The following is a 23,342-nucleotide window of genomic DNA, read 5'->3' on the forward strand; positions in this document are numbered from 1 at the left end:
TCTATATTTTTGGTTCTGGTTTTCTGAAAGCTGTGTTTATTGCAGAAGGAATCATTAGATCATTAGAACAAGGCATAGCACTGTATGGCTTTGGACCATGTTATAAAATGACTGTAGACGTGGCCGGATTATCCTCCATAAAAAAAGGTGCATCGGTCAGTCAATGTTCAGCTCAAAATATCCTTATAGCCCTTTTGGCTTTGCTACTATCGTGCGGCATAATCAATATTTTTTGTCGAGAACCTCTTCTCGTTATGTCTACAATTATTTTAGAGTACAGCTAGATAAAAGAAAAGTCATAGTTGTGTTGGATGGCTTTATACACAGTTTTTTAAATAAAAAACGCACCCTTTTTCTGTTTAAGTTAATTTCATTTTTTGATTTTGAAAGAAACACAATTCGCTTTAAAATTTTCGTCTGCTTTTTTTTTATGATAAAAATGAAAAAAAAAAAAAAAATCGGTTTGTCCTGCTGGATTTTGTAACAGGAATCAAAGAACTATTCATGTTTTCTTTTTTAGGGTTTTTCTTTTCTTTCTGTATCTTACCAACGTTGTATGTTAAGTTCTATTTGCAAGACCAACGCATCGGAAATAAGACACTGTATTAAATATGATCCAGAGTTATAAGCCAATGTTGGTGTTGGAGTTTGTTGTTAAACCAGAAATAATAAAAAAAAAACAATGTGTGTATACAGTATATGTATAAAACTTGAACAGTGGCTCTTTTTGATTAGACCAGCACTGAAAGCAAGCACAGTCAGAAGTGGACATGAGAGCGTGAATGACTAAGCACTTGGTCTCTCCCAAAGGCCCTTTAATGCAGTATAACAAAAAATGCTCTAAATAATAGATCGACTTTACCAGTTAACTACCCAAAGGCTTGCACTTGCATCACACTCTGGAGTATTCCAGCCATCTGTCAGCACATTAGATGCCTATGTGTGATTTTTGCTTTTCTCCACAAACAACCCCTGGTCATCTAGCAAACAACTCTGATGAAGTGACTCGCCAGTTGGAAAGTTGGGATTTCGTCTCTTTGACACACGCCTGTGATTTGCATCAGTTCTATAGGTTACCCGGAGGCTGACAGTGAGGGGTAGCACAAACACCAAGGAATCGGCTTCTTTGCCTGCGAGCTATGTGAAGCACCATGCAGCTCTGATTGACTGAAACAAAAGAGCATGCAATAGTGGCTTTAGCATGCTGAAAGTAAGTGTAACGTGACGGAAGATCTTTGTTGTCAAGGATCAGTTGTGTTGCATTTGCTCTGTTGTTGATATAGTTGCGGGCCTGAAGCTGCGTTTTAAGATTTCCCCTGACAGTTCGGTCATCAGGAGTCTTATTCTTTGTATGACCTGCAATAAATGACAAAGATAAATGATAGCTATTCTTTAGAGAGGACTTTGTTATTTTTGTCATGGCTCAGCTGCTATTATTGGCAAATCTGTGCCAGGACAGGAAGCCAATTATGCTATAAAAAAGATATGGCACTGTTTATTCACTTACAGCACCTAATGAGCTGCTAAAGCCAAACCTGCTTACACATTGGCCTTAAAATATCACATATGGATTTTTTTTTAATTCATTCCTCGGACCTGCTTTCTTCCCCTTTTAAATTAAATTCCCGTATTTTAATGAACAGGTGTCATCACATTCATTTTGAACTGCCATTATGAGCGTTAATCATAGCTCAAGATAGCACGCTGAGTTAATTAGCTCAGTTAATATAGAAACCCTGGCCATATGTTTCAAACCCTTTTCTAATTCACCATCCCTCTTTCTCACACCTTGACACCATGTCAGGAAATGAAACAAGTACATTAGCCGCATTAGTACAGTTCACTGTTTTGACTGCACTCCCTATGTAGGTTAATAGAGCTAAATGATGAAACAAAGAATAAAGCGAGCGGGAATGAATGCGAACGAAACGGCGTGCATGTGACACGTGTGAGTCCACGTTCTCACGTCTCCTGTAAAATGATAAGGGAGGCCGGACCCAGCACCGCGTTGCTCGCCGCTGATGTGATTTCGCGTCCATCTTTGGAAATCAGCCCTATTATGTAGTTACAGAAATGTGATCTTGTGCTGAGACATTGACTAAAAAGGCTTAGCTCAGGGTTTCAGAGTGTTATTTCTCCTGAGGTATTTGGCTACTCGTCTCAAGTGGGTGAGAGAGAATTATACAGGAGCAGCGATAATCTCAGAATCGCAGTTTTAGAGCGTCAAGTCTGACTGGTGTGAAAACAAGACGGCATATAATTCAAACTGAAATGAAACAAACAGCTCAGTTTAAAAGCTTAGAAATTAAAACCTTGCCACAGGGGCTGTAGTACAAGTGTAATTTACTGGTATTCGAACATCAGGCTGACTGTGACATTCTAACTTTGTTCCAGTAATAAGCCATGATGCATGAAATAAAAGTACTGGTTGTACTTTTTTAGATGCATTTACTGCTTCATTTTGTTCATCTACATTAACTTTTAGAGATATCCAATGCAAAGAGGCAGAAAAAATCTAAATGAGAAAAAAAATCCAGTTCTGAATGCTGGCTAAACTGCATTAAGGCTAAAGAGGTGAACTCACTGAAGCTTGAGCTTCTTTATCCAGCATGTGTTGCACCATAGCTTCTAGGTCTGTGTCTGGGCCCAGATCCTGGAGAGAGTGTTAAAGCAGGGTGTGGAACCCCCGCTGGGCTACTGTTCTCCAGATCTAGAGCTCTGCTTTCAACCACACCATACCGGCGTTTGCATCTTTTAGTATGAGGCAGCATGGGGTTTGGCCACAGTGGGCTGCTAATTGAGTATGGTTCTCCTGTGTAAAGGCCAATTCAGCATGCCTTTGCAGCTGACTGGGTAGGAATGAGCGGCGGGAAACGAAGCCGCCGGGTCGTCCTTCATGCCAGCATTTAGATGAGCAGAGCTTGGTTTGGAACTCGCTTTATCACAGGCCTCCTGCCTGTCACCAGAGCAGAGGGAGCAAAAATAGGGTTTAAAGAGGTCACAGTGGAACGAGTTTTCCGCAGGAGATACTTTGATATTAAATTATGGATGTAGGAATACTGAGGTAATGAGTAGCACACGGCAATGGAGAAATTTGTAAAAAAAAAATTTTACTACTCAGTATGGTGGCCTGTTCAAGAGACGTTAGACATGAGATTGTGTCTCTTTCTATTCATAGATTTATAAAACAGCGGTGGTGGATGAAGTACACAAACTATATACTTGATTTAATGTAAAGTTACACTCGGTAAAAAATTTACTTCAGTAAATGTACAAAGATACTTGCCTTTAAAGATAATTTAATATCCAATGTACTATGATTTATTATGGCTTTAATGTTCCTATAATCATTTTTGTAACACGACTCTTTGCTTAATCAACTCAGTTTATGTGAAAGGACTTTAATGTTACTCTTAGCACACCAATCTATTAATAGAATGATATTAATGAGTCGAACACTGATTGATAAAGATAATTTAATATCCAATGTACTATGATTTATTATGGCTTTAATGTTCCTATAATCATTTTTGTAACATGACTCTTTGCTTAATCAACTCAGTTTATGTGAAAGGACTTTAATGTTACTCTTAGCACACCAATCTATTAATAGAATGATATTAATGAGTCGAACACTGATTGATATCTGTTACAATTATCATGAGCCCAAAACCTTCTTTTTAAGAAAAAAAAAAACTTGCAAATAAGGCCACTTCACATAAGTTTCTTCCATCATTTATTCCTCTCAAAATGTTCTGTTTGCTGTTGAACTGACACTGAAATGTCTGTTGGTGATAAATAGATACCACCAAGCGGCAACCAAAACAAGTTCAAAACAAAGCGCCTGCTCCACCCTGATTGGTGGCTTGCTGCGTGCTTGAGCAGTTACGTTTTTATCTACTCGTTAATTTAAAAGGACGACTGATTTAGCAAAATCAATAAAAAAATTTAAAAGTTATTTGACTTGACTTGAAATGTAGTAAAGTTAAAGTAAAAGTCTTCTCAAATGTTAATACTTCAGTAAAGTACAAATACAGTAACGAATTACATTTACTTCGTTATTGTCCACCACTGGCCAACAGGACTATACCAGTGGTAATGCATTTACAGTAATAGCATTTCAGCAGTTGCTAGCCCAAATAAGCACACTTTGACTAGGTTTTAATGTAGTCAGTCCTCTTTGATTGTACCATTGGCAACAACAAAAGAGGCAGTCAAAGCCATCTGTGCATTTTTACCATCAAATCCATTTTCAGAACCTTTAATGATAACAGGTCATGCATGTTAATCTGGGTCGAGATTTTCACTCCCGACACGGTTGTGAATGCTTTTGGTAATTGTTACAGATAAAAAGAAGAAATAATATAAAATAAATACAAAGACCTGTCTCACTATTCCTCCAGAATACGACAGCTTTCACGTACCCATTTGAAATTTGAGACCGGTATAGATTCTTTGGTCTCTTTCTGAGCACGTGCACTTTCAGACGCAGGCCTGTGAAGACAGCTTTCTTTCCCTTGTGTCCTTCCTTCTCTTTCTCCACTAATGGTGAGAAACAGTAGTTTGACTGGTGAGCAGAACTGAGAACAGTAGTGTTGAAGCCAGAATTCCCCAGGCTTTGAATTAGGCTCAGGGGAGACATTTTTGCTTGTGCGCTTCGCTGTATCTAACATCTGGCAGCTGGAGAAAAAAAAATAGAACAGCCACCTCCATCGATGTTGTATCTGAGTAGACAAACACTATTAAGTTGGGGTTTGATGCTCCTGTGCTTAGCTGTAGGGGTTTCAGCAGTGGATTGCTTTTAATGATCTGTCTGGCTGGTGACTGTCTTTTGATTAATTCTGAATCAAATCTCTCACAACTCAGCAGTTTGATCGAGTGTTCAGGGCATGTCATGCCTTGTCAGGTGTGACCGTCGTTGGTGTAGGTTGTTATTTTTGAGCTTCAGGTCGATACACACTGCTCTTGGACGGGGGTTTCATTTTTGCCTCTATATTAACAGTGGAAAGTTGTGATGTGCAAATATGACACCGAATATTGCTGCCAAACTTTATCACAATCGAGGTACCAGCTCAGATAATCAAGCATGAAAGATATAGCCGAATACTTGACCTCACTACTCATCAATTATTTATATTCACAAATCAATTCTGCACAAGGTTTGAGGGTTTCGTATCAACCATTGGTTAACTAATGCTGCTGACTGAAGCAACCTGATTTTCCTTAGAGATTGTTTTCAGACCAGTTTAATGGGACTTTGTCGCCTGCAAATATTGAACAAGCAATAGGAGTCGCTTCTTTCATCCTTCCTTTCTTTCTTTTTTCTTTCTTTGTTTCCATCCTTCTCTTCCTCCCTTCTTTTATTTCTACCCATGGAAATATACACAAGATCTACAAGACAAGTTTGATAACAATATAAAATCTATGTGTAACACGAGTACATTTTGACGATTACCCTACGAGGCTCAGCATTGATTTGCACAACGTTGTGTACTGATACTTTTAAACAATTTATTCAGATTACTTTTTTATTTATAAGAGTAAAATAAAGTTCCCTCAGAAGCTGGAAAACCGTTGCCCCTTTTATTTAAACAGTACAGTCATTTTTATGGAAAGTTTGAACAATCTAAAGGACATTTAAATCATTATCTTCTTTAACTTACTTTGGGCACATATTCATTTATTTTCTTCTTGATTTTGTTTCCTCAGTTTCCTCATGTAACAGTCTTAAAGGGTCCAAAAATAGATACTTTCTTTGAGTTTGCTCGTCAGCATCAAATATTTTAGACCTGAAGGGCAATATGTGTGTATTTGTTTAGATATGTAGTTAATTATTTTTTTAAGATGCAATGTTTTATTTAATTTTACTAAGTGAAAATGTTTTTGAATAATTTATGTCCAAAAGAATATAGTATGCTGTTCTGCTTTAATAAATAATGATGCATTAATTAATTTAATAGATAATATTAATAAATTGTAACCAGTAGCAAATAAGTGTTATCTAAAATGATTTGTGTAAAAGGCAGATCCCATCATGTACCATAAACAATAGGGCTGAGTGGAACAAGGTCCTTGTTATGCATTATGTTAATAAACGCATAATACTGAAAGCTCTAAAGCATAATGCATCCTAATTTTTGTTATAATGTAATTTGCAGTGTCTTAAATATGCATTATAAGATAAAAATGAATGATCATTACAGTTTTTTATAGTTCATTATAGTGCCAACCTTCATAGAGAGTGTTTCCAACAGTGTGGCAGCATCGTGGAACCAAGTCACATCGCTATGTATGAAGTCTTGGTAACAAAAAATAAATAAAAATGCATAAAACATCAGAAGAAATCAGGCTTTACCTAAAAAATATTCTGTACTTGACACCTGCTTTATGTGATATCTATTTATTAACACAACTTAAAAATGTTTTTCATTGCTTACTAACCTTGCCTTGCTTTCTAAACACAATTTTGGTACTTTAGGAGCCGGTTTAACAAAAGCAAAAAATAATAACTTTGTCAAATTGCTAGTGTTCTTGTAAAGACAGTGAATGTGATATGCCAAAATTAAATAGACATTATCACTCATAGATTTGGTATTGTCACTTTGGAAACACTATAAATTCCAGGAGTCAAATTATTCACAATGTACATGCTTCATTGCTTCCAATGTAGGCAGGGCAAAAGACAAATGCTTCAATTCAAGTCAAAATAATTGGAAACGAAGTCAACAGAATCATTCACACTGAATTAATCAGTGATTATTAGTGTACACTGATGTAAGAGCAAACTATATTCATTGGGGTCAATATAAATGATAAGGTTCCTGCTTGGATTTTTACCTCAGGAGAAGAAACTAAAAACACTGATGTAGACCAGACTAACATGCTGCAGCTTCATTTGTGGTTGAGATACATCTTAAACCAAAAGGAAACAGATTTCAGACATATTTCTGAATATTCTGAATATGTCACCATGTATTATCTTGGATAGGAAATTTTGTGGTAGCATTTTTCTCAGAGCTGCTTCTTGCCTTTCATATCAGCTGCATGACACATTTGTTGTTCCATAATTATGAAACACTTTGATATCCTACAAACTGTCAGCTTGGATAATTAGGTGGAAATTACATTATATCTCAAGAGAATTTTCCCCCCACCTTTATTTCTCTAGGCATAAGGGTTTTAGCAAACAAGAGGGACTGGTGATAATAAACCATTTTTATATTATTATAAGTTTAAAACTTGGGTCTAATCTCATTTTGGCTTTCTGTACAGTTACCCGGTTTGTCTAAATATCGATCAGTCCATCCGCGCGATTTGAACCAATTTTGGTCTGCGGCTGATTTATTTTTTTGACGAGTCATTGCTTCTTTTGTTGTGATTCTTATTGTCTCAAGGACTTGAATGTGCCTCAGCATTTGTGCTTTTCAATGAAAATAAAGCTCTTACTCTTGAACGCTGCATCAGCTGTTCTCATTTGCCGTCTGCTATTTTAAGAGACCTAAAGGCCATCTCAAGAGCAAATGCATAGTAAAAGCCTGACCAGTGTTGTTGATAGCAAAAAGGTTTACTCAGTTGAATTACTTGTATTTAAGGAAATAAACATCCTGTGGGACAGATTGAAAATGTATGGCTTTAAGTTTTATTATCCAGCACTTTATCTTTGCTGATTACAGCATTGGCTTTGCTGGAGAAGATTTTGAAAAGGTTATGACAAATGTTTTCTCTTCACGCCATAACATGTGCTACATAAATTTGGGCTTCGGATATTTTCAGCAATAATGCTGCTCTTGCTCAAACATATGTGTTTATTTAATCACCAGCAGACAGATTCCCAGACTTAATAGTATCTGAATTTATATTGAATATCTCACCGCATCAGACATTTATACCTTAAACGTAAGTGAAAACAACAAGCCTTCTGGTGCAGGAGGAAGTAGCAGCCACTTTCCTTCATCTCTTTCATTCTGTTTTGGTGCCGGCTTCATCAGGGTCATCGTCAGCTTGGCTCGGAAAACCATCAGGCTCTGAGTAATCAGGAGCGTAGGATTGTGCGAACGTGAGTCTTTATGGATCTATCTGTCACTGCTCTCTGACAAACGATCCAAGCCTGCGCCTGAAATGAAGGGGAATAAAAAAGCAACTGGGTTTCTGTTGGTGACATATCCCGTAATGATTCTCGACAAAAAATGTGCTCATCGCCTGCCATAAAGCATACACTTCCTCATTTTAACAAGGTGATTTATCATAGCTTTAATTAATTAAAGCCAAGGTAACATTCTTGGAATGGTTGATATTCTTCTCACAATCAGGCAGCTTCTATAATATATCTGCTTATGAGAGAAAACGACAGAAACAAACAAACCAAACATTTGGATAGCTGATGTCCATCAACTCAACTTGCTCAATCTTGTTACCTGTCAAAACAGTAAGATGTACATCTTGTAGTAAAATTTAAGCAAGTTACACAGTATACATGTTCTAAGGGTCTGTATCAATATTGGAACATATTCTCTCTGCCACTTTATGCCACTATACAGTGAGGAAAATAAGTATTTGAACACCCTGCTATTTTGCAAGTTCTCCCACTTAGAAATCATGGAGGGGTCTGAAATTGTCATCGTAGGTGCATGTCCACTGTGAGAGACATAATCTAAAAAAAAAAATCCAGAAATCTGATTTTTTAACTATTTATTTGTATGATACAGCTGCAAATAAGTATTTGAACAACTGAGAAAGTCAATGTTAATATTTGGTACAGTAGCCTTTGTTTGCAATTACAGGGGTCAAACGTTTCCTGTAGTTTTTCACCAGGTTTGCACACACTGCAGGAGGGATTTTGGCCCACTCCTCCACACAGATCTTCTCTAGATCAGTCAGGTTTCTGGCCTGTCGCTGAGAAACACGGAGTTTGAGCTCCCTCCAAAGATTCTCTATTGGGTTTAGGTCTGGAGACTGGCTAGGCCATGCCAGAACCTTGATATGCTTCTTACAGAGCCACTCCTTGGTTATCCTGGCTGTGTGCTTCGGGTCATTGTCATGTTGGAAGACCCAGCCTCGACCCATCTTCAATGCTTTAACTGAGGGAAGGAGATTGTTCCCCAAAATCTCGCAATACATGGCCCCGGTCATCCTCTCCTTAATACAGTGCAGTCTCCCTGTCCCATGTGCAGAAAAACACCCCCAAAGCATGATGCTACCACCCCCATGCTTCACAGTAGGGATGGTGTTCTTGGGATGGTACTTATCATTCTTCTTCCTCCAAACACGTTTATTGGAATTATGACCCAAAAGTTCTATTTTGGTCTATCTGACCACATGACTTTCTCCCATGACTCCTCTGGATCATCCAAATGGTCATTGGCAAACTTAAGACATGCCTGGACATTTGCTGGTTTAAGCAGGGGAACATTCCGTGCCATGCATGATTTCAAACCATGACGTCTTAGTGTATTACCAACAGTAACCTTGGAAACGGTGGGCCCAGCTCTTTTTTAGGTCATTGACCAGCTCCTCCTGTGTAGTTCTGGGCTGATTTCTCACCTTCCTTAGGATCATTGAGACCCCACGAGGTGAGATCTTGCATGGATCCCCAGTGCGAGGGAGATTGACAGTCATGTTTAGCTTCTTCCATTTTCTAATGATTGCTCCAACAGTGGACCTTTTTTCACCAAGCTGCTTGACAATTTCCCCGTAGCCCTTTCCAGCCTTGTGGAGGTGTACAATTTTGTCTCTAGTGTCTTTGGACAGCTCTTTGGTCTTGGCCATGTTAGTAGTTGGATTCTTACTGATTGTATGGGGTGGACAGGTGTCTTTATGCAGCTAACGACCTCAATCAGGTGCATCTAATTTAGGATAATAAATGTAGTGGAGGTGGACATTTTAAAGGCAGACTAACAGGTCGTTGAGGGTCAGAATTCTAGCTGATAGACAGGTGTTCAAATACTTATTTGCAGCTGTATCATACAAATAAATAGTTAAAAAATCATACATTGTGATTTCTGGATTTTTTTGTCTCTCACAGTGGACATGCACCTACGATGACAATTTCAGACCCCTCCATGATTTCTAAGTGGGAGAACTTGCAAAATAGCAGGGTGTTCAAATACTTATTTTCCTCACTGTATATCAGGGCTATCGAAATGAACACGTTAATAACTCGTGTTAATAACTTATTAACGCAAATTCATATTAACGGCACTAATTTTATTAACGTGTGATTAATGCAGCGCTGGTTTATGTTTGACCATTTGTTATTACAAATGTAAATAAAAAGCTATATAATGTGATGTAAAACCTTTAACACAACACATATTTATTAACAACATCCTGCCTTTTTTAAATATAAAAAAATTAACTCCACCGAAAAATATTTTTATTCACTAACATTTGTTTTAATGATGCGTCTCAAATTAAGAACCAAAATCCACTCTGATGCACACATCCGGCAATTATGACCGTCCGTGTGGAAACATAGCAAAAGTTCCATTTGGTGTCCTATTGACAACAAACTTGAAAAGTATTCATTTAAGGCACATTAAGAGCAAAAAAAACGTGTGATTAAGTTGCAGTTCATCACCAGTTAACTCATGAGAAATATTTTAATCGACTGACAGCCCTATTATGTATATACAGTGGGTACGGAAAGTATTCAGACCCCCTTAAATTTTTCACTCTTTGTTATATTGCAGCTATTTGCTAAAATCATTTAGGTTCATTCTTCTTCCTCATGAATGTACACATAGCAACCCATACTGACAGAAAAACACAGAATTGTTGACATTGTTGCAAATTTATTAAAAAGAAAAACTGAAATATCACATGGTCCAAAGTATTCAGACCCTTTGCTCAGTATTTAGTAGAAGCCCCCTTTTGATCTAATGCAGCCAGGAGTCTTTTTGGGAAGGATGCAACAAGTCTTTCACACCTGGATTTGGGGATCCTCTGCCATTCCTCCTTGCAGGTCCTCTCCAGTTCTGTCAGGTTGGATGGTAAACGTTGGTGGACAGCCATTTTTAGGTCTCTCCAGAGATGCTCAATTGGGTTTAAGTCAGAGCTCTGGCTGAGCCATTCAAGAACAGTCACGGAGTTGTTGTGAAGCCACTCCTTCGTTATTTTAGCTGTGTGCTTAGGGTCATTGTCTTGTTGGAAGGTAAACCTTCGGCCCAGTCTGAGGTCCAGAGCACTCTGGAGAAGGTTTTTGTCCAGGATATCCCTGTACTTGGCCGCATTCATCTTTCCCTCGATTGCAACCAGTCGTCCTGTCCCTGCAGCTGAAAAACACCCGCACAGCATGATGCTGCCACCACCATGCTTCACTGTTGGGACTGTATTGGACAGGTGATGAGCAGTGCCTGGTTTTCTCCACACATACCGCTTAGAATTAAGGCCAAAAAGTTCTATTTTGGTCTCATCAGACCAGAGAATCTTATTTTTACCATCTTGGAGTCCTTCAGGTGTTTTTTAGCAAACTCCATGCGGGCTTTCATGAGTCTTACACTGAGGAGAGGCTTCCGTCGGGCCACTCTGCCATAAAGCCCCGACTGGTGGAGGGCTGCAGTGATGGTTGACTTTCTACAACTTTCTCCCATCTCCTGACTGCATCTCTGGAGCTCAGCCACAGTGATCTTTGGGTTCTTCTTTACCTCTCTCACCAAGGCTCTTCTCCCCCGATAGCTCAGTTTGGCCGGACGGCCAGCTCTAGGAAGGGTTCTGGTCGTCCCAAACGTCTTCCATTTGAGGATTATGGAGGCCACTGTGCTCTTAGGAACCTTAAGTGCAGCAGAAATCTTTTTGTAACCTTGGCCAAATCTGTGCCTTGCCACAATTCTGTCTCTGAGCTCTTCAGGCAGTTCCTTTGACCTCATGATTCTCATTTGCTCTGACATGCATTGTGATCTGGAAGGTCTTATATAGACAAGTGTGTGGCTTTGCTAATCAAGTCCAATCAGTATAATCAAACACAGCTGGACTCGAATGAAGGTGTAGAACCATCTCAAGGATGATCAGAAGAAATGGAAAGCACCTGAGTTAAATATATGAGTGTCACAGCAAAGGGTCTGAATACTTAGGACCATGTAATATTTCAGTTTTTCTTTTTTAATAAATCTGCAACAATGTCAACAATTCTGTGTTTTTCTGTCAATATGGGGAGCTATGTGTACATTCATGAGGAAGAAGAATGAACTTAAATGATTTTAGCAAATGGCTGCAAAATAACAAAGAGTGAAAAATTTAAGGGGGTCTGAATACTTTCCGTACCCACTGTATATAATAATAATAATAATAAAAAAAATTATATATATATATATATATATATATATATATATATATATATATATATATATATATATATATATATATATATATATATATATATAAATATTGTTTTTTTTTGTTTTTGATTTTGTTAGTACTGTTTGCCTGAATGTGAAGGGGTTTAGCACTCTGAGCAACCTTTCCCAGTTTATGCATCGTTTAATGGAACAGTGAGCTCACATATCAGTCGGATGAACTACATTTCGGTCGGCACAATACATCAGCCTCGCCATCGGCAACGTTTTACAGTCACTTTCGACTTTTTGCTTGTAGAGGGCACTTTTGCTAATAGCTGTACTCAGTCTCTATAGATGGCTCAATCATAAAAATGCAAATGTGAACCGGAAAAATGTGCCATGCATTTTGTTAGGATGTTTTCAGATGAGTGTTTGTGTTTGCCTTTGAGTGTGTAATTTGTAATTTTTGTTATGTATTTAATTGTATTTTATTTATATAGTGCTTATGACAGTTGGCATGGTAGCAAAGCAGATTTATGGAAATACATTTTGTAAGTGTATACATTATACTATACATATAAGTTTATTTATTTGTACCTGTAAGTTTGGCTCTAATGAGTGAGATACAGGTAGCAATGGAAAGGAGAAACTGAGATAATAATATGAATAATATTAAGAGGAACCAGACTCAAAAGAGAACCCATCTTCTGGGTGACACCAGATATTCATTCATTGTAATTTGTTTGTTGAGGTTATCAACTGTTCACTGATGAGTGCAACACTGTTCATGGTAATTGGAGTCCTAGGCTATTACACAAACTTCTCATGTTGCTATAGATGCATGGATGGATGCAAACTTGCTTTTTGTCACCAATGATGCTAAGACTGTAATATAACATAAAGAACTATTTGCTTCCATCTTGGTCTACACTATCTAAAGTCAGTTAGTTCCCCAAGCCCCATGACATGTAGTGACAGCAGGATACAAAAACAAAAGTTGCAACTCTTGACAAGCCTCCTGATGGCAGGCTCTGACCTGTCGGACAACACTTCATAATGGAAGCACATCGGGTGACTCTGGTAATTCAGCATACTTGATAATGACAGCTTGTCAGCAGTGCAGGTAGCTAATGCTAGATGGGTGTTCCAGCTGTCAGCTAGACTGTGATGGTGGAATGTCAACCTGGCATAATGCCATTCACATTGTTTTAAAGATTGTGCATGTAACATCGGCTGTGCCTCAAATATTTTTGCTCCAATGTTCTGTTTAGCACAAATACAAAAAAATGAAATAGAATCATGCTGGGTTTCCTTTAACCATAGCCTGAGTCATTATAGCATTCTTTGGTGGATTGTTTAACCAGATTAAACCAATTTTCAATAGCCTTCTTCAAAATGTCCTACAGTGGAATGTGTATCTTTAGTACACTTTTCTGGCCCTGAGCTTCAGAATCTTGAAGGTTAAAATCTGTTGAAATACTCTTAACCTTTTGCCAGTTTATACCGTAGCAGTAATTGACTCGTTGTTCATCGTGGCTTGCTGTATCTCATTGCCTCTTTCTGTCAAAAAAAAGTTTGCCACTTTTACCAATGGAACACACCAGACAGTCAGCTTGTGAGACATTCGGTCTGTCTATAGCCAGTAACTGATTAAACTCTGTGACTTCTTAATAAGTAAAATAAATAAGAATAGTTATAAATGCACTACAATTAAAACAAACTATAGGTAAACATAAAGTGTTGCTGTTGATGTTAATGATGTAATGATGTACAGCCCCATGTTTTATGGATACATTTTGGAATTTTATAGACAAGAATTCCCCACTGGAGACAAAACAGAAGTATACCCACCTACACACTGTTCCATCTAGCACCCTAAACTCTTTTTTGTTTGTGCCTCTGGTATAACCCATAAATGTTATACAACAGAGGATTTCCCTTTCACGAAATGTACCTAGTGGAAATCCTGTATAAAGCCAGAGCCCTTGAGAATACAGTTTTGACTGAGTGTACAGCTCTTTGTGCTATGCTTGCAGGTTATAATGCCTTATATAATGCAACCTTATGCTTCCTCTCATTCCTTTTCAATCCATCTCACCTTAACTCCTTTGTCTCCTTCTCTTTCTTCTCTTCTTTAGAGGGCTCTTACCAAAATCATTCGCGCCTGAGGACACCTCCACTCCCCCTCTCCCACTCGCATTCTCCCAGTCAGCACCATGGAACATCTGTGGGCTCACTGAGCCGGAGTAACTACACACCACGCAGTAACGTCAGTCCAGCGCCCACCGACAGTACGGCAGCCCCCGAAGGACCCTCTAGCGCCCCAGACTCTGGAAGCGCCCAGGACAACTGGCTCCTCAACAGCAACATCCCACTGGAGACCAGGTAGGACAGAGGTCTAGGCTTTATGTGGACATGGCTAATGTTAAAATATAATAATAAAAAGATCATTTACCAAATGAGCTCCATGATTCATTGTATGCCTGTATGTTATGCACTTTGGCCTGAGTTCGACTTCTTTAGTGTAGATGATTATCTGAATATTTTTTTTTTTTTCATTTAGATTTTAATGAGCATAATTACAGATGGAAGTACGAAAGACAGCATTTTTCTGTAATCATAATTATAAGTTAACTGCTGTATAATTATAGTTTGTTTACTTTAAAAGAAAGTTGTTCATGTTCTGTGATGCCTGTAAGTTGCAGAACAGTTTTGACAGTGAGGCTTTGCACAATGTCACTCACTATAAAGGTTGTTTGGTGCACTTTTCCCTAATGAAATCCAGGTGGAACAGTGTCTCATCAGGTCACCTATAAAATGGCCTGATCTCAAACTGCAAAAAGGCCATGATTAATCTGTAGCCTCTAAGTTCCACAACTTTGAATGTCATAAAAAGCAAGGGAAACAACGAACTGTAGCATACCGCAGACTCATATATGGTGAGCCAGATTTGCCAGGTTACAGCACAGAGTCGCTGTTGGCACCAGGTGGTGAGATCTACCCGCTGCGATTACGACAACCAGCAAATGTTGATAAAGTTCACAGATAATATTGTTCTTCTTTTGTACATTTTGCATCATCAGTCCATGTATGAGTCCTGCAACGATGAGTCAGTTTGCATGAGATTGAGGACGAGTCTAGATAAACATAAGCTTCCTCTGCTTTTACAGCCAAAGGGTCAATTTCACAGATGAATAATGTTTGTACTTATATATAATAATGCATAATGCTTGCTTGGTAAAATGTTCTGGCTTGGCAGAGTGCTGTGTAGGTGTTTAGTGCTGTATAAGTATATGGGGCCAAAATACAAAAAAAAAAAAGAAAACACAAATGAACAAAACGAATGTATGCAAACAAACTTTAATGTGGATCATTAGATTAAAATGACAGTTTTGCATTTTCTGTGCATCATTATACTAAATGGCATGTTTCTTGCAAATACATGCTTTACCTTATGTACATTGGTGCATCTGCATTGGTTGATGCTCCAGCCGAGTGACCTTTAGTAAAAACTCGTGCTCATGTGGCTGTCATTGTCAGGGCAGTGATCTACCATGCATCCAAACCATTCCACAAAAGAAAAGCACTGTTTTCCCTACTGCTTGAAATTTACAGAGCTTGATGTTCTTAAGTATAATGTATAGGTCAGTAGATAATGGATAGGTAATTGCATTCAGACCCCTGCAGGGCAGCTCTCGCTCTCCCTGGGTCCTTGTTTATCTCCGATCAGCTTTTGCTCATGCTGCTTTAGAAGGGTCTTATATGAAACCGATCAGTCAAGTGCATTGAATGCTGATGACTGTCTACACCGTTCTGGCATGCTTCTAATGCATGGAAAATATAAGCGCTATCGGTTTAGGACCGAAAAGAGCTAGTGTTCAGATTATCCACGCACGCACTGAACTCTGATCCATTCAAGCTTTGTGACATACATTCCGAGTTGGTCCAAAAGGTCCATCAATATTTAAGTGGGGAAAAGTAACGTTTTAAAATTCTACAATAATGCCAGTGGTTTTATTCATTCATTGCGAAATTTATCCATTCTTTGGACGATTATGTGACCAAGCATTCATTTACTACGGTGAATACTAATACTAATATTTTATTCATTAAGATGCTGTCTCCTCGGACACCAACCATGCAAGATACCCTAAAAACCCTAGACATATTGTGGTTACATCAAACTGTCCCAATGTGACAATGGATTTATGCGTAACAAAAATAAATTAAAAAATGGCAGCTTGAGCAGTTTTGGTATTAAATCAACTGTTAATGTAAATAGTATATTATAATAAAACATTTTCAGTGAGCTTATTATTAAGTACTGAAGGCATGTATTAATTCTGTATAACAGCACGTTCATGTAATTCTGACTGTAAGATCAGCGGTAGGTTTATTTTAATGCGATTGTTTTAATACATTATAGTTATTGTATTAACAGTTTATACACAGGGGCTTGTATAGCAGATGGGCCACATAGTCATGTTGTTTAAGCAATGTAAAACTTTGTTTAAGCTGTTGATGTGGTGACTTTTTTGGACAGTCATTGTGCTGTGCAACGTTTATCAGCACAGCACAGATGAGGTTATAAGTATAAGTGGCATAAGACACTTCAGACCATATTAATTAAATGTACTTATGGTGGTAGGTTTTAGTTATAGGTTCCTGTATGTGGCCTAACCGATTTCTAATATATTCAGATTATGGTGATTTTACTTCAGGATTTTTAATATATAATGTTCTATTCTTACTACAGTCAAATATCTTTTAACATGCACATATGCTATGGATCTACTGATCACCGTTTTCACTCTTCTTCCATCTCTACATGATCGTTGCTGTGGCGGTCCACTCAACAGGAAAATGAGTGTTAATTTCAGTTTGCGAAGGGACACTTAACGACATAATGACTGATTAGGCGCTACGGATTTTCCCAAAGTTTAATCTGTAGCAGGTATTCCCAGACGAGAAGAGAACAGATGGTCATGCCAGCCAGCATGCAGGAGAAAAGGAGGTGTTGGGAAAGTGAATAAATCAGCATTATATCAACCCCTCCCTCATGCACCTCATCCAATCCGTTGGTTAGATAAAGTCTTTTGAAAGAAAATAGAGCCATTACGAAAGGTTCACAGGGACTGGTATACATAGGGCTTTAGTTTAAAAAAAAAAAAAAAAGCGACAAATAGAGAGAGAGAGACTCCCACAATGTTATGGCTTAGTTTGGCCTTCCATTGCTCTCTTTTTCTACTTTTTCTATCCACCTACACCCTGGTGGTCAAAATTTATTCTCGAGCTTTCTCATTAAAAGTTTAGCGATTCTCTCATCGGTTGAACAAATAAACCATAAACAACAAAGTAACCCGAAGTGAACAGGAGGGAAACAAGTCTTTTCTCTTGTTGAACTAAAAGGTGTAGAGTTTGTGCTCTGCATGCTAGGTGCTTCATTCTTCCATTGCCTCACCTTAGCATTCCCTTATGGAACAGCCGTCTGATGCGGACTCGATTTGGCATTCCTCAGACGAGAGAAAAGTTTTTTCTTCCGACGGTTAACATCCATTTTCTTCCTGAAACTTATTAACATTTCGAAATATAACGTAGAACTGCCTGTAAACCGTAATGTGTTTTTTATTGACTTATAAATTATCGTTATACATTTTTCACCTTTTAGAAAGTAAATTTATAACACCTTGTTCTTTTTTAACCCCAACCATAAAGGAACCAGAATACTCTAATGTTTATTAGAGAGGAGCAGGACTCTTGCAGAGAAGGGCAAGGGTCATACAATACAAGGTACATGCTTGTGATGGGAAAACACTGTTTGGTTCCAGTACAGGGTATGGGGAGGTTTTACACCAAACAACAAACTCCTAGTTTAGTTCCATAAGGGCTTTAGTTTTGTTTTCTTTACTTTTGTCTCTGTGAGTTTTTTCCCCCGCCTTTACTTCTGAGGTCACAGGATGATCACATCTGTGTTTCCTTCTTGCATGCATGTCCCTCACTCTCATCCATATATCCATCTCTCTATGTGTAGAAACATAGCAAAGCAGACAATCCTAGAGAGTTTACAGGACAACCTTATAGAGATGGACATACTGGCTACGGCCCGCCGCGACAATGTTTACAGTGACGGGTATGTTGCATGCTCCGACTGCGGCCGGTCTAACTAGTAGGATCTGCTTTGCCATGCTTCCTAGCGCTTACATGCGTGCATTAATCTTGTCTTTTCGATCTGTTTTTTTGTTTAAATGTGAAATTGCACCTTCCAGCTATCCTTTTTTTTTTGCATGCACAGAACTAACATGATCAATAATAACAAATAAAATTGCAATTGATTTTTTTAGCACATTAGACTGGTCAAGATTGCATACGATTCATATGTAATTCACCTCTGAGTATCTCTGAGTCAGTGAAGCGGTCTCAATTGTCTCAAACATCTCTTATCGCCTTTGAAGGCCAATGAGATAACCAGAGCACTCATTCGGACCTGAGCATCCTTTATCAAGAGTCTGTCATGATCTTCAAAGGCAAACGAGCTGTCCTCTCCACTTTGTGCCCTGCAATATATATGGATATATATTAATATATAGCAGCTTTTTTCAAAGACACACCCTCTGGAGGTGAATTCAAAGTCACCGCACGGGTCCATATTAACAAGTGTCCTCCGTGGTCACTCGAGCTATGAATTAAATTACATATCGATTCACAATTGCATCGTGGCAAACCCTAATGTCAATGTTTTGAACCTAATGCAGGTTTAAAAGTGGGCAAAGCAAACGAAAAGTCTAAGTGACAGCTTCACTGACTGTACAGACGTGTTCAGTACTGTCTAACATGCGGGGGAAAACACTTAACAAAGGCTGGCCTGAATCATTTGAATACTCCAGGGTTTGTTGCGTTTAATTGCTAACTCTATGCACTGCGTAGTCACTGATTATCCATACATTTTCACATTATAGATATACTGTCATGTGACATGACGTGCTCTATTATAACACCTGGTATTGATCAATGACAGTCTATTAGACATAATGTATAATGGTTAAATATGCATTAAAAAAGCTGTTGGTGGGCAAAACATTTTATAATGTTATCCCTGATACACCAAAAAAAAGGTTATCATTGTCAAAATTGAATACTTGCTTCTCAGAATATATACAGCACAGTCTGACAAAGTATGTAATGTTATTTGTGTAAACTCATTTCATTCAATTGTCTGTTCACACCAAACACAACACCTAACTCCAAATCACTTTGAATTGTCAAAAGCTGTTAAAAGCGAAAACACAGAATGAGAATTCAGAGTCTGCATATGGTGTTCAGGCCAGCCGTAAACATAAAACATCAACACACGCTTCTTGACCTTTTTCTTTGTGAACTTGTGCAATACAATATTACTGCGCCCTTTTAGACACTTTCTGTTCAAGCCCGGTGGGAGCTCACCGCTGTACTGCACCACGTCGCCCGCTTACCCTCTGACCTCCAGCACGGTGTACTCGCCCCCGCCGCGACCTCTGCCTCGCAGCACGTTCACCCGCCCCACCTTCAGCCTCAAGAAGCCCTATAAGCACTGCAACTGGAAATGCGCCGCCCTCAGCGCCATTCTCATCTCTGTCACGCTGGTGTTCCTGCTGGCGTACTTCATCGGTAAGTTCGTACGCATCTTATATTTCGCCTTTTTAATCCCAGAGCCTTGAAATATGCACCAGCTTATTAATGAGGACTGTTCCAACTTGAGACACACACTTCTTTTAAATATTTTAATACACATGCATACCAGAGAACATTATGCTGAATGTATTTCATCTTATTAAAGCAGGGATTTTTCTTTTTTTTTTAGTCAGTTAAAATTTTATGGTCCTCCAAGAACTTTTTCAGGCAGACATTTCAAATCCAGTTCAGAACCCCACTCTAATTAAGGTTTTCTTTTTAATAAATGGCACCTTTCCATGAAAGGTATAAGCTCTGTATATGCTCAATAGACTACATTTTCGAATCCTCTAGTCAGAGTCAGTGTCTTATCATGGATCTTTCATGCAGTAGTGAAGTGTTTTGCACACGCTCCCTTGTGCGTCATTTAAGAACCCGACTGTTAGATTCCATGCACATAAAAAATAAAAAGAAGGAATAAGATGCCTTGTTTTCCATCACACCCCAACATGCAGATTTGTGTCAAACCGAGAGTGTGTTTTACATTCAGTTCTTCTACAAAAGGACTTCATCATATGGCTCACATTAACACGTGTATCTGTTTAGCATATAAATTATTTCATTGTTAAATTCAATCGCAAGAGAGGGGATCTGAAATTTTATGAAGTAGGAAACGAAATGGGGAAAGCAAGTGCAAGGGCACATCAGTGGAATATTTTTCAGAACAATTTCCCATCATCAGAGAGAAAATAGCTTCTCCTGCTTCATCACTGTGAATAAATATGCATCCTTGCAGAATGATGATTTACTATCATTTAGCCAGAAGAGGGAAGTAGAAATTATGTTTTTTTTTTAAATCATGATCATCTATTTTTTTTTGCTGGGAAAATTTGCATATTTATTATTTTTTTTCCAAAGGCAATTTGCCATTATATTTTTAAATCCAAATGCGAATGTAAAATCCTCAGTTAATAGCAGATGTACTGAATAAAAATAAATAAATCCAGTAAGCATTGACAGGCTAAAGCTGAACATGAAAGTTGTGTGTCTGTGGCCGACTTCGGCTTTGACCCCACCAGGAGCTCGAAGAAGCACAACAGGCTGATGGGCCCTAATTACTTCTTGTAATTACTCAACCCAAAAAATCAAGACCATCTCCCCATGCACTCTTGAGTAAACATGTAGGGAACCTTAGTTCACCCTGAGAATCGAGAAATTCCAATCAAGAACAAGGGGCCACGTTTAATTAAAAGCTGATGAGAAAATATAGTTAATTTCAAGTGCAATTAATTATGGAGGTCTGTAATTGGAAACTCTAACTGTGTTGTCTAATGAACCCAATTAAATCTTCTGACAGATGTTTAGTGTCATGTGTGTGTGTGTGTGTGTGTGTGTGTGTGTGTGTGTGTTTGTGTGTGTGTGTGTGTGTGTGTGTGTGTGTGTGTGTTTCCTTGTTTTTTGTTTTTTTTTTGTTTTTTTAACATAGTTCACATGAAGCGGTTTGTTTAAAAATGAGGGGTGTGTGGTTTAAAAAGTCAGGAGGCGTGTGCCATTTTCTCAGCAGTGCCATTAAGAAGGTCGTTATGTTCCCCGCATCTGAAGGTCATCAGCTACCCTCTGTGTTCATTTCTGCTCACGCTGGGTTCCCATTCTTTCTTAATGCTGGAACGGGCTCAGTTTGAACTCCCACACACTCACATTTATATTTCAGCTGTGTCTTTAGTTCCTGCTTTTAGTCACCTTGCATCAGTCTCTATTTCCTTGACTGCTTTAAGTTAGTGTTACTGGTTGAAATACTAATTAATCTTTTGAAAGACATGAGGTTACCTTTGATATGCATTTAGTCAACATTGTGGATGTTACGTAAATGTGGGACAGCTTGTTCAGCACCTTGTTTAGCTCAGTTACACTGTATATAGACAAAAGTATTGGGACACCTGGGAACCACTTTTATAGCCATATGTGTTTTTTTTCTCAAACTGTTAATGCACAGCTGAGGGCACACGATTGTATATGGTGTCTTTGGATGCAGTAGCATGGGATTTTCCATTCACTTTAACTAGGAGACCGAAACATGTTTCAGCATGACAATGCACCTGTGCACAAAGCAAACTCCATGAAGATATTCCTTGCATGGGTTGAAGTAGAAGATCTCCTGCTATTGCGCACTGACCTCAACCCTGTTGAAAACCTGTGGGATGAATTAGAACTCTGACTGTACCCCAGGCCTCCTCACCTCCCCTACATTCAGTTTGTAGTTTTTTAAATTGCAATACTACTTGGTTACTCTGAAAATAAGTTAGATTACTTTACAAATGACCTTTATTATAATACATAATGAGGCTAAAGGGTTATGTGAAAAGATTTTTAGGGTTAAGTTTTATATAGTTAGTCATCTGTAATAGGTGGCGGCTTCTATGCCAGACTACATACTTCTGTTCTCTTGTAGAAAAATGTATAATAATGCATAGTTATTTAGTTTGAATTCATCCATCTTGTCTTCTGTTAGCTCCCTATTACAGGGCTGCTTTGGCAATTTATTTTTAATATTAGCCTATAGCATAATTCAAGTGTAATAGCCTCTTGACTTATTTGATTTTGTTTGAGGTTATGTTATTGTTAATGTCTTCCCACTTCACGAAAATACAAAAAACGGTCATGAGTCACTCCTGAGATTAAATCAGTCAAAATCGCTGTAAAGATTTGATGCAAAGAAACTTTTCCATTTATTAAAGAACAAAGTAAGAGTGTACTTGCCAGACATCAACCCTCACAATCACAAAAAAAGAAAAACGAGAGAAATGATTCATTCTTTTCCTTAGATTCACTCTTAGAGAAGAAAATTGCTGAAGTAAATGAGTAGCTGGTAGTTACTGAGTGACTGGCCAGCAGTCCCTGTCACATCTTTTGACTGACTCTATCAGGTTTTGTGCATGTCATTGCTTGTGTGACACAGACCCCCCACAAATCTCATCATCATTAGTAATCAATGAATTAATGAGACTGCTTCTCCCAGTCAGTGGATTTAATTACCTCTAGATAATTACCTCTATCCTTGCAAGTGTGTTCCAGTAATCTTGCCTCTTTTCGCATTTCACCTTTTCTCGCTTTTATATCAGCTGCCAGTGAATTGTTGGCAATCTGGTCCAATAGGGCAAGGCTTCACAGAAAAGTGGCACCGGATTTGCACACTGTCCTCCCCTTCAGGAAAGGTGTCAGAGTCATTAGGACGCTAATGAGAGAACAGAGAACTACCTGCATTTGACACCTCATCAATTTAAGTGTCTAATAGGAGTTAATAAACTCTATGCTTGCTAATGCACTTTGTCTGTTGTATGGAGGACGAGTGATAGTTGGTGGTGGCGTATTCCTATGTCAATTTAGACCCCACCCCAATGGCATACCTTATCCTTTTTGGTATAT

The 23,342-nt window shown here is 38.4% G+C and overlaps 1 protein-coding gene across 14 annotated transcripts in view; it reads left to right on the forward strand.

Moving 5' to 3' along the window:
• The window catches only part of tenm4 (teneurin transmembrane protein 4), a 205,271-nt gene that overhangs the window by 84,884 nt on the left and 97,045 nt on the right, over nucleotides 1–23,342 (forward strand). For 5 of the 14 annotated variants that reach the window (XM_083548345.1, XM_083548346.1, XM_083548352.1 and 2 more), the window contains 3 exons: nucleotides 14,411–14,657; nucleotides 17,988–18,062; nucleotides 19,681–19,916. In XM_083548345.1, coding sequence (XP_083404471.1) covers nucleotides 14,411–14,657; nucleotides 17,988–18,062; nucleotides 19,681–19,916 — 558 coding nt within the window. Of the gene's footprint in view, nucleotides 1–14,410; nucleotides 14,658–17,987; nucleotides 18,063–18,303; nucleotides 18,403–19,680; nucleotides 19,917–23,342 lie in introns of all 14 variants that reach the window. The other 9 variants (XM_083548343.1, XM_083548349.1, XM_083548350.1 and 6 more) reach the window with 3 other exon arrangements.

The sequence above is a fragment of the Silurus aristotelis genome (genome assembly GCF_946808225.1).
Source record: "Silurus aristotelis genome assembly, chromosome: 8".
Classification (NCBI taxonomy): domain Eukaryota; kingdom Metazoa; phylum Chordata; class Actinopteri; order Siluriformes; family Siluridae; genus Silurus; species Silurus aristotelis.